The 12364-nt window shown below is 43.0% G+C and overlaps 1 protein-coding gene across 1 annotated transcript; it reads right to left on the reverse strand.

The window, feature by feature from the left end:
* Positions 1 to 4208: 4208 nt before the first annotated feature.
* MINAR2 (membrane integral NOTCH2 associated receptor 2) lies at positions 4209 to 12364 on the reverse strand. Its single transcript, XM_004949265.4, has 3 exons — positions 12155 to 12364; positions 5598 to 5843; positions 4209 to 4459 (listed from the first exon to the last, which is right to left on the reverse strand). The coding sequence occupies exons 1-3, from the start codon at positions 12317 to 12319 to the stop codon at positions 4280 to 4282; spliced, it is 591 nt and encodes a 196-aa protein (XP_004949322.2). The 5' UTR covers positions 12320 to 12364; the 3' UTR covers positions 4209 to 4279.

Below are 12364 nucleotides of genomic sequence, written 5' to 3' on the forward strand. Positions count from 1 at the left end.
GATCGTAGTATATGATACCTCACAACTCATGGTGCATTTTTCCTTTTTAAGTCCTCATGTGATCAACTTTACACATGGCAAACACAAAAATACCTCTGTCCCTATCCTCTTCCTGTTTTAGAACCTGTCTTGTTTGATAAGTGCACTGGCAGAAGAAGAAAAAAAAGAGACAGTGTGACAGTATACACCATACTGAAGTAATAAGCCCTACTAAGATCCATCTCTGCTTAGCCAGCTCTGTATTTCACTAAAGTAAAATGGTAGCTGTAGTTTCCCCAGGTAATGCCTGCTCCTGCCAAGCAGGAGCCTCTGTCCCACAGCTTCACAGGATGAAAACAAATAAAATGAGAACTCAGGTGTATATTTACTGATAGTTTTGGGGAGAGAAGAATGTGGCAGAGGAAGAGAAAGGCTGGGGAATTCAAAGTTTTCCAAAATACTCTAGTGATTTTAGAGCAGTTGTACTAAAAGGCAGTAAAAAATAATGTTCAAATCCATAGGTAGTTTTGAAAACTAATCCTTAATTGCTGAAGAGAAGGAACTAAGATTTCTCACATCACTCGCAGAATACAGTAACTGCCTGTGTAATTATATGTTGGCAGAGCCTGTGTGAACTATCACTCCTATTTAGTTCCAGACTACAGCTGCACATTTCATAAGAACGAATTCCTCTACATCTCCCTACAAGTACCAATTTTCCCTGTCAAAGGTAGCATTCTGCAGCAGTTAACTTCTTGTTCTACATCGTATGAATAGGTGCTGGCATGGTATCTATGTATCAGCCTGATGCTGCATGTCACAGTTTTACTGGCTATTAAGCAGGAGACTTTGCTGGCATTTGAGCTGATTATCGCTGGAATAAAAAATTCAAAACCTCGCCAACATTTGTTCCTGTTCTGATCCAAATTTGACTTCTTTACTTAAGCACCTGCTTAAATCCCATTGAAGTCAAGCAGAGCGTATGCGCAAGCATTCTCTCAGGCCAGGAACAGACCAATGAATTTAGATCTCGGAGATTACTTACTATGGAAAAAATGCTGTATGTCCCATTTGAATGTCATTACCTAGTAGAGTTGTTTTATTCATCCAGTTTTAAAAGCACTTTTGGAATACACTAAACATTCTGTTTTCCAAACACCTATCTTAATCCCAGTTAATAAATGTTACACGATGACTTTTCTGCTTCAGCTCTTGCCTCTAAGGAATTTAAAAAAAAATAATAATAGTAATTAAACAAAATCACAAAGTAAAGAGGTGGCTTAAAGCAACCTTAAGAAATAAAGGTCTTCTTGTATAATACATGTACCCTGCATCACATCCAGGGGTTAAAGAAGGGTGTCTCCTCGACTGCTTCTGGATGAAGCACTTCAGGGAGGATTCCCATCTACTTGAAAAGCGGTCTTTGTCTCTCAGTTCTATCCTCCCCCTTCAAGCATTCAATTGTTTTTTATTTTCCCAAAGGCCAGAGCGTGGCCGCATTCAGACAATGACCGGCTGTCCCCCTGCGAATGCTCTTCCAGGCGCGCAGCAGCAAGGGGCCTCTCTGCACGGGCAGCACAGACGCTCCCTCAGAGAATGAGTGCGGCCTCTTCTCCCCGCCCCGGTTTTTAACGCTTGTGCACTTCCATAATCGAGACAACGTACCGGTGATTGGAAAAGGGGGGGGGGGGGGGGGGGGGGGGAGGGGGGGGGGGGGGAAGAAAGGGGCTGCGCGGGGGTTGCGCGGGGGCTGCGCGGAATCTCCGCGCCCGGCGCGCTCCGCCACCAGGTGGCAGCAGAAGAACCCGCACATACCGTTAAAAAAAACCTCAAATAAATAAATGCGCGTTACTCCGGATCAGCAAAGCGCTGCCTGGAGCTTTTTCCCCCTTTTCCAACTCTCCACTAGATGACAGCAGCGAAGCCAGACTGAAGCAGCAGTAACTGGACTTGTGGAGAAAACGATTTTATCCCTACTGCTAAACCCTCAGAGAGAAATGCAGTTAAGAAACTCTCATTATTGGCTATTTTCCTGGAAATTACAGAGCCTTTTGCTTTTAGCCTTCCCGCCTACATGCCTCAATAATTTAGAAAAATATGTCTCTACATTGTATGCAGTGCACTTAAAGCAAATTTACCATGGTTGAAAACAAACAAACAAAAAATAATAATAAAAAACAAAAAACAAAGAACAGTTAAGCATTGTTGCTTTAATATGAATAATTACTTCATAATGTTAGCTATTAGTCTTGCAGAATGGCCCTTGATTCTTACTTGCAGAAGCCAAGTGCCTCTGATCTTTCAGACAAGAACACCCATCAACACCACAGCTGCAGTGGGACAGGAGACCAAGCTTCCTTCCCAGTGTGTATACAGCAGTGTTCAATGTTATAACACAGATACCAATTTTATGCCAATGAATTTAAATGTTGCTACACTTTTGCTGTTGGCTGACCACCACGTTAATCATAGAATCACAGAATCATAGAATGGCCTGGGTTGAAAAGGACCACAATGGTCATCTAGTTTCAACCCCCCTGCTATGTGCAGGGTCGCCAACCACTAGACCAAGCCACATCCAGCCTGGCCTTGAATGCCTCCAGGGATGAGGCATCCACAACCTCCTTGGGCAACCTGTTCCAGTGCATCACCACCCTCTGAGTGAAAAACTTCTTCCTAATATCCAACATAAACCTCCCCTGTCTTAGTTTAAAACCATTCCTCCTTGTCCTGTCATTATCCACCCTTGTAAACAGCTGTTCCTATTCCTGTTTATATGCTCCCTTCAAGTATTGGAAGGCCACAATGAGGTCTCCATGGAACCTTATCTTCTGAAAGCTAATTAAGCCCAGTTTCCTCAACCTTTTCTTGTCGGAGAGGTGCTACAGCCCGCTGATCATCTTGGCGGCCCTTCTTTGTACCCATTCCAAGAGCACTGCATCCTTCTTCTGCTGTGGGCCCCAGGGCTGGATGCACTACTCCAGATGGGGCCTCACAGGAGCTGAATAGAGGGGTACAATCACCTCTTCTTTAATGCAGCCCCAGCCCAAGTGCAACATCTTGTTGAACCTCATTAGGTACACATGGGCCCATTTCTCCAGCCTGTCCAGGTCCCTCTGGATGGCTTCCCTTCCTTCCAATGTAGCAACCGCACCATTCAGCTTGATGTCATCATCAACCTTGCTTAGGGTGCACTCAGTTCCATTGAGTGAGAGTTCTCCTGTGTTAACAAGGGAAATCACCAGCACAGCAGTATTTGTAACCCTTTGCCCTGGTAGAGGTATAAAGAGTTTGCAGCACACAGGGTGAACTTTTAGAGATAAGATATATAATTTATATGCTTCTCTCTTTGTTCACTTACTTTTTATTTCACCTTGTATTTTCATTCTCCTGAATTTTTCTGCTAGAACTTAGTTGTCTTTTTCTTTCATTTACAAAGACCCTTTCTTACAGAATGACTGCATACATTCAGTGTTTCAAATAGATACATTCAAATTCTTTTCAACTTCAGCACTCACCAAATATTGCTCCAGATCCTGATATGGCAGCTGTTAAAAAATATCAGCTCTCCACATTTTGAAGTGTGAAAGATGGTGCATGCTTGTAGACTTTGACACTGGACTGAAGAAACCCTGTCACACATTCAAGGAAATTATTTTGATAGGAACCCAGAGATTTAGTGGTCTAGTTTTTGTTTTTCTTGTCCTCCAAAAAGTGTAAGGGAACATTTATGCATTTAGACTAAGGTTTTAGAAAGTGTGTCATTACTGCAGAAACACATTCAGTCAGTAAGTAATGCATATCTTTTTGTTTTAGAATTCTTTACAAAACCCTGAATGCTACTCTGTTATACTTTGCTATGTTTCAATATAACCATCATAAAAAAATGGTTGATATTTATTAGAATAAATATTCAGTTGGTAGCCCATGCTTATCATATGTACTATATTGCAGATACTGAATCAAAACTTCGGTAAGAAGAAGAAGGAATTATAAGAAGTACTTTGTTCAGAGTTTTGCTTTTAAACCCATTAGGAGACATTAGGAGACATTTCCCTATGCTCAGGGTATTTGTATCTTTTCAGAATCAAGTCCTTATGCTGCACAGGAACATTTTAAAATAGTGATGTCAAACAAATTGTACTTAAGCCAAAAAAAAAAAAAAAGAAAAGAAAAAAAAAGAAAGAAAGAAAAAAAAAGAAAAAACAAAAAAAAAAAAAGAACTCAAATAAAACAAGGGAGGGGAATAACTCAATAAAAATGTTTATTGAAAAACTTCCATCACCAGCTTTTGGCTGTACTAAGTAAGTAAAACACTGAGTGTAACTATTGTAATCAGAATGCAAATGGCTAGTACCATTACCAGGATGATTCGGCACCATTTAGAAAGCTTTCTTTCTTTCTCTTTCTTTTTTAACAAGGTATCATACCCAGGAGTATAAATATCCCCCATCCAGAACTGTAGATCATTAGGATTTTCCTAAAAGAAAAAGCAGAAAATGAACTCAGTTCTTCTGCCTTGTATATAAAGTCATTAGAACATTGCTAGGAGTATTTTGGATATCATCAGATAACGATTAATGAACTTAAAGTGTCACAACAGAAGTGCAAGAGACTTTCACTTGAACATAGGTTGTGCTACTTGCCAGATGCTGCAAATGTTCCTCTGGGGAAAACTAAAAACACACTTTCCTGCCAGGAAGCAAATGTAGGACACCAAGCATTGAAATGAGATGGAAGGAAGGAAGGAAGGAAGGAAGGAAGGAAGGAAGGAAGGAAGGAAGGAAGGAAGGAAGGAAGGAAGGAAGGAAGGAAGGAAGGAAGGAAGGAAGGAAGGAAGGAAGGAAGGAAGGAAGGAAGGAAGGAAGGAAGGAAGGAAGGAAGGAAGGAAGGAAGGAAGGAAGGAAGGAAGGAAGGAAGGAAGGAAGGAAGGAAGGAAGGAAGGAAGGAAGGAAGGAAGGAAGGAAGGAAGGAAGGAAGGAAGGAAGGAAGGAAGGAAGGAAGGAAAGCAACAACAACAAAAGTAGAAACCAGACTGTATTCTGAAGAATAGACGCTGATTTCTAAATAAAGACCTAAATCCTTTCTAAGTCTCTTTCCAGTAACAGGGAATAGCAAAAACAAACAAATGAAAAAGTAACCATGAAAAAAAATACACCAAAAAAACAATTACAAATTTACAAAAACAAAAAAACAATTACAAATGATTTGTGCAAATCCACATGCAGGTAGGATCCCATGTAGTGTGAATGAGGCTGAAAAAATGTGTGTTATCTCTGATGCTATGAACAGCTACAAAAGTGGATACACAATACTTAAGTACGCGGTTTACAGATAACCCCTGTATAGATTGGGAAACTGTTGCAGAGTGTTGTGGTTTAAGACTTTCTCATTACAGAGATTGTGTTCTGCTGAATTGAAATTGCTGGCATCTAACCTGATACATACACTTCTTTTTCTGGTCAGACTTATGCTAGTGTCATGTCTGCACAGGAAAACATGTCCATATTTCCTTCTGGAATCCTACCAAAAGAACCAAACATGCTGCACTGTGGCTCATCTTCATGCAGAGTTTATAGCAATCCATTTTGTTTGAATGCAGTGCAGCAGCATGTTACCTTCATGTGGCTGGCCAAGTCAGAGTGCAGTGAATGTCTGTCATAGTCCTGCACAGTCCAGGAAGGGGTCCTTCTCTTCTCCTCCCAGTCATCATCCACCTGGAAATCGCTATACAAGGGATTGCTCTTGATTGTGGATTTCAGTGTGATGGGTGTAATGTGTTTCCCAAGGGTTTTGTCTATCATTTCTTGGCTGACCCCATTCAGTTCCAACCCAGGCAGCTCAGTAATGTTTTTCTTTTCTCTCTGTAAAGCACAAATTAGAGCAGAGTTTGGCCTTCATTTTCATTTACCTATGACACAGGTTCCCTTCCAGAGCTACAATCTGTCATAAGTCATTATTAAAATTACCTGTGCATCATTTTTTCTTGTTCTGGCACACTTCGTCAGTGTACTAAAGGAGCCTGACTGTTCACTTTGTGAAGATTTCTTCCTTCCATGGAAGCACGTGGGTACAATGTGAACATTAAAGTTTTCTGCAAATATGAACTGGCACGGTGAGGCCCACTGAAAAGAAAGCTTTTATTATAGCAGAATGGTGTTATGGGGTAAGACAGTGGAGTACACAGATCTGACAGATGCCAAGGCAGTGAGATGCAGAAGCACAGCTGCAAGAACAAAGCAGGGTGAAGCGTATGGTAACAGGATGCCAGCGGCTGTCTTTGCTGAAACTGCACATCTCACCATGGGGAGATCTCACAACTCTGATACCCTCACTGTATGACAGACCTGTCCGTACATCGAGGCCTGGCATGCAACTATGGGAAAGTTCCTAATACAGTTACTGTTGGAACACAGGTAATTAGACACCTGAGCAATCTTCCTGCAAAGCATTGGTTCAGTCAGTCCTTTTAGGACAGCAGATGGCAGAGGAGGAGGAGTAATGACTGTGTTGGGGTGCAGTTTTTGGAGATTTCACAAGGTGCTTCTTAAAATCAGCCTAAGCCTCTTCAGGAGATGATAAGACTGTAACCATACAATCACCTTCTGTCCCAGAGACTTGGAACTAGCCCATGGCTCCAGATACACCTCAGCTTCCCAGGAGAGTCATTTCTGACAGAACCCTGCCGTCACACCAGTACCTGCCCTGTGCTTCAGGGCTGTCTTTACACTTCCATCCTAGCATACACAAAGCTCTCCTGACTAGCAGGTGACATTTCCTTTGAGACAAGGGTGGTCTTGGCCTGGCTTGGTACTCTGGCAGGCCTGCTGAGAGAAGCACAGGGCTCCTACATCCTCCTCACACTGGTTTTGGAAATGCACAGATCCCCCACCAGCCAGCACCTGTCCCAAAGCTGACAGGAAGCTGCTTGATTCCTCAGCTTGAGTGATGTTCTGCTGCTTTGGGGGACCCATTTTCAATTAAAGCCTGCAGTCACAGACTATCACCTCCTCTGTGCCTTGTGTCTGCATATATGCAAAGGCCCTGTGAGCCAGTGTGGTGCAGGCAGGCATAGATGAAAGCAAAGGCCTGGTTTTCTTTGGAAAGGAAAAAAAAAGGTAAAGAAAGCATCAACCTTTGTCTAAGTTACCCTAGTAGGAATCATCATGCTGGCACTGTTATCGCCAAATCATCAAAAGTAACTAAGTGTATTTCCCATCAATAATTATCATTAATAGGTGGGTGGATCCTCAGTGCCTCCCAGTTCCTCCATTAGTTCATAATTTCCATATGTCATTCCTCAGCCTTGACATGTCCCCTGACAGTATTACTCTATGCACTGCAGTTACAGCTGGCACTGAAGGCCTCTGGATTGTACTGGCCAGATTTCAGCTGAGCTGGTGTTTTTAACTGTCTTTTCTTTCTGATTCCATTTTACTTTATTTAAGTTATTTCTTATTTAAAATTTGTCAATGACCTTAATGATGCTTCCCTCAGGCCTACTAGATAGTTGGACTTGGAGAACATTTTGCTGAAGAACACGAGCTGTCTCACCACGGGATGTTCAGTGTCCCTAGGCTAAAATATTGTGAAAATAATGTAACTTGACAGTGGATTTTAAAGCTGTTTTATATAAAACCCTCCCAAACTTGGAAAAGATGGCATGATGGATAATTTTTTCAGAAATTTGTGTCAGAACTTCATGCCCCTTCCTTCCAGAATACCTTCCTTTTTATAGGCAGCAATTCATGAAGACAGGAGAATGTGCTATCCTGAAGTAAAGCTAGGGAAGAAATATGATGGGAGGAGCAAAAGTGTTTTACCAAGAGAACTGGACTGGAATTTGAGTAGGAGATGGTTTGCAGAAGCTTTGGAGAACAGATCTTGAAGTGCTATATTAATTGGGAAAATATTTTTGAGTGCAGCTGAAGGTTTGACTGTGAAATTTCTCCAGCAGACGTGTCTTAGAGACTGCTTATAGAAAGAGAGGAGCCCAAAGCACAGACAAAAAAGTACTTTAGGTCCAAGAAGCAGTACAGGTAAATATAAAGCAGATTGCATGAAACATATGCATTTACAGAAGCAGATAAATGATTTCATAATGCAAATTCCTCGTATCAGCACACGACAATATACATCACTATAAATTCTAAAGTAATCTATATTGTTAGAAAATATTTCAATTTCATTATTATCTTAACTTTATCTTTCTTTTGCCACTGTTGTTTTAGCACAGAAATAGTCTAACTTTTCTGACCACAGTCTGTGATAGGGGGATATCGAACACAAAGCTATGACCCACCAAAACCAAGACATTAAAGAGCTAAGACTAGGCCTTGGTCCCAAGTCAACCTGCCTGCAAGAAGAAATGACAGACACCTAAAAAATTAAGGAACTTTACATTATGAAAGTCAAAATTTTCCCTTACTCCCTGCAAGTAGAGTAATTCATGTCCCATGGCAAGATGGGGCTGCTGGCAGCGCCTAAGGCAATACTCAAAGAAAGTAACAAACACTGTTTATGGGCATCTGTGACTAGTAGCTTTACTGAAGCAGCTGTTAAGAAATTTTTGGCCACTGTTTTCTGCTGGAGTTGTTTTGTAATTACATCCTCAGTGCTAACAAAATTGAGTGGCAGGGTAATTTTTATGTAGGTGATTTATTTAGTATTGTAACCCTGCATTGTTCAAAAGGCATGCACTGCTTTTTCTGGAGAGCGTTCCAACTAACAGGTGGGGCATTACTCTGATACACAGATAAGGTATTACTGACAGGAAGCTGCTAGGTAGCTGATGGGTACCTAAGGATCCCTGTAATACTTGTAACAACTGTAGAGGTGCTGTAAAGTATTTAGTCAACTGAAAAACACATTTATCAGAATAAACAATAATCACCTCTGTAGATGTTCTTAGACAAATCTAATGTCTTTGGGGATGCTGTGGAAAAGAAACCAGGAAGGCAATTATTAACCGTGTCTAGGTGAGTGGATATGAAAAACATCAGAACACATTAAAGGCTCCTGAGAATTCACATTTTCTTTTCAGGAGACCCAAAGAGGATCAGATGTGTTTATGGGGGGAACAAGTCAGCGCTAGGTGATGTGACACAAGATGGGAGCCCACCTGATGTGCATTGCAGATCAGTAGGTGGCTGTAAAATCTTAAGGCAAAGTGACAGGACCCAGGAATGTTCAGAGAAAAGCAGGAATTCATACTGACTATCTTCGTTGTGCAGCACTGAAAGTACTTCTGCACAGTAATTAATTGTTTACTTAAAGAAAGACGTTTTGTCTGCAATTGCTAATGGAGGTCTGCAGGGCTGTGAGTACAATATATAAAAACTGCTGTATTGTGTCAGATCAGAGCTCTTGTCAGCCTTGCAGCTGGTCTCTGACTGAGGACAGTTGCAAATGTCTGGGGAAGAACAAGAGAACACATGTGTAATGCAGGCCTGAGCCAAAGGAGAGGAAGCAACTGGCCCAGCACCTAGCTGAGAGGTAAAATCCTCCTCCTCAGTGCCCTGAGAGGTGTGCAAGGGCCAGACACAGGTGTTGCACTCAAATGAGATACCAAGAGGTATTAGAAGTGCAGTTAGCATGGTAACAGCAATTCTGGAAGGCCGAAGTTGTCCTTCGTGAAATCCTAATAACCACAGCAAAGAGAAGGAGCACAGTTTGCAAAGACAAATTCTCTCTGCTGTCTTCCAGGGAAAAGAAGAAAATGCAAGCAGGACGGAGAAATCCAGGAACTGCTGAAAACAACGGAAAGGGCTGAGGGAGAGGGGCAAGCCTGGTATCTCAGAACTGTGCTCTGTGCACTGGGAAGTGTTGGGGCAGAGCATTCTGCAGTGCTGAGGACACTCAAAGTGAGCAACAGCTGGTACCATTGGTGAAGAAACAGTCTGTGCTCCTTGTGCTGCTTTGAAACAGGAAGGGCCAGGATTTCTGAACCACTTAATGGTCTGCTTTATCTGAAGTAGACAATGAAAATGTACGCTGAGCAGGGCAGCTGCTATGTTTGCCTGACACAGAAAAACAAGGGAAAAAGCAGCAATTTTCTGGTCAGAAATAATAATTGCCATTATAATCAGGCTGCTTTTTATAATGGAAATTCATTTTAGAAGCTATAGGTGGAGAAAACACATAAGTACTGAAGTGTGCAGAAAGTGAGTGTTCTCATGACAGAGGTTGGAAGGGGCTGCAAGCTGCCACACAGTCACCATGCACAGGGAGACCTCCACAGCCACAGCTCCTTACAGAAAGATAATGGATTTCTGGGTGGGGAATTTCAGCTGCTCTCAAGGATGCTGGGAGTCTGCAGGTCACTCACATATGTTCTGAAACCAATTCTCCTCCCTTGCCCCCCTCATTTCCTCTTCTGAATTAACTAACCCTTAACCCCATTAGCTTTCTCATCTTAAAGCAAAACATGTTATTCCTGCACCATTAGTTCTCCGCTGTGCCATCGTGTTTATTCTAACGTCTGGAATTCATCAACTCTTTTCCCTTTATTTGTCAGCATGAGGAAAAGAGAGGAGGCCTCTTGTTCATAAGGGAGGGAGAATGAGGCGCAGCAACGTCTGGACAGCTCACAGACGCTAAGGACTGCACTTACATACATAGGTTATGCCCCACATTTGGAGTTTATAAACCATGCTGTATTACAGGAGCAGTTCTGGCAAGGCAGCAGGCACAGACATCTCCCTGGCTGTGCCTGCATGGAGCAGGGTGGAGGGAGGCCTAGCTTAGGGCTCCCACTCAGCCCAGTCCTCCTGCAAGCCTGGCTTAGCCTTGGAGCCTCTTGCCCAGCAACAATGGGGAGAGGCGTCCCGCTGCGGCACAGCTCAGTGTGTGGTTGCCTCATCCTGCACAAAGAGGGGCCGCAGTGGGGCGGGAAGTGAGGGCAGCATTGCTCCATGCCCTATTGTTTTGGATCCCACAGGCTCTTTCTTTTAGTGAGAGCTCTGTGCATGAGAGACAGCAATGAGTGTGGGACCCCCCCTGCCTGCCCCCTCCCTTTCAGCTCCCCATGGAGAGTCCTGTGCAAGGAACATACAATAGGATTGGGCTCTGGGAGGGAAGGAAGGGGTCTGGACAGCTGATGAGGGAAGAAGTAAAACTGGAAGCAGCTATTGAAGACTTCAAGGTTCTTCCTCTTCCCCTCCTGCCCCCATGTTGATGGTTTTTCAGCTCCCACCCCTCATTGCCCTGGGGATCTGGACCCATGCCCTGGGGATGCTCAGGATGCAGAACCATCTCCAACCCCCAGCCACCTCTGTGTGTCTTCATCCCCTGACAAGAACCAGACCTTGGAGCTTTTCTCAGGCTAGGGGGTGGGGAAAGGCAAGGGGCTCCCCAGGCAGCCGGAAAGGAGTGCTGTGGTGTAAGCTGCAAGTGGGGCCCAGAGGGGTGTGAGCTGATGCAGCTGTACTGCTGCTGATCCAGATACAAATGTCTCCTCTGTGGGCTCCAGGCATCTGCTAGACAGTGCACTTTTGCATTTTTCCATGAAAACACTGTTACCTCCTCATAATAACCTGCATTAATGCTGTCATTGCCTTTCACGCCTTCAACAGACATCTGTCAGGGTGACAGCAAGGTCAAAGAGGAAAGACGAAAAACAAGACGGAGTAAAAAGATACAGCAAAATACACAGACGCATAAGCTAGCAAGACACAAGCAAGAATCTCTGGTGTTCTCTCTAATGTGCCTTATTATTGAGTGTTGTCACCTGGATTTCACATTTAAGTCCAATGTTGGCTTTTTTTTTTTTTTTCTACTTTGCTATTCTTTTCCCTTCTTTCTCACACTTGTAATTTCTTTAGACAGGGTGTTCTATTAGTCTCCTTAGTACAATTAATCCATATTTGACATAAATAGGCTTTCTGGGAAATGCTATGAAAATGTCACCACAAGCAATAGAAAGCATAATGTACTGAAGCAAACGAGGTGGACTGTGCTGCTGCTGAGGAGAGTGACTGCCCTTCTGGACCCAATCCTCACTGAAATCAAAGGGAAAACTCCTGGGGGTTATATTAGTGGATTCAGAGATGTGGGAAGCTGAATTCACAGCTGAAATGCTAAGCTCATATCATTTGCTTCTAGATCCCCAGAAGAAGATAGAAAAGTCAGGAGAAGAGTCTACCTCTGTTAGACCTTACCTGTAAATAGACCTTACCTGTAAATAGACCCTATTGTGCCACTGTTGCACTCCAGGTAAAGCTGCTTCTGGGAACTTTGCCAGTCTGGCTTGTAGAAAGGTTGAGTTTTTCACTAAAGACTTCACCTCCAGCTGTAGGAATTTATCAGGATGGTTATTGTTTGGCAAAGCAGAGAGGTCCATGTTTCTGTCCTCTGGAGCAGTCCAAAGTGAAAGCAGTCCAAGCTT

Source organism: Gallus gallus, chromosome Z (genome assembly GCF_016699485.2).
Source record: "Gallus gallus isolate bGalGal1 chromosome Z, bGalGal1.mat.broiler.GRCg7b, whole genome shotgun sequence".
NCBI classification, from domain to species: domain Eukaryota; kingdom Metazoa; phylum Chordata; class Aves; order Galliformes; family Phasianidae; genus Gallus; species Gallus gallus.

Excerpts from the sequence above, each read along its gene's own strand:
- MINAR2 (XM_004949265.4), bottom strand. The coding sequence starts at position 12,319 with ATGGACCTCTCTGCTTTGCCAAACAATAACCATCCTGATAAATTCCTA. Across the intron at positions 5,844-12,154 it reads ACAATAGGGTCTATTTACAG|AGAGAAAAGAAAAACATTAC; the intron begins GTAAGGTCTATT and ends TGTGCTTTACAG. Across the intron at positions 4,460-5,597 it reads ACTTGGCCAGCCACATGAAG|GAAAATCCTAATGATCTACA; the intron begins GTAACATGCTGC and ends TTTTTCTTTTAG.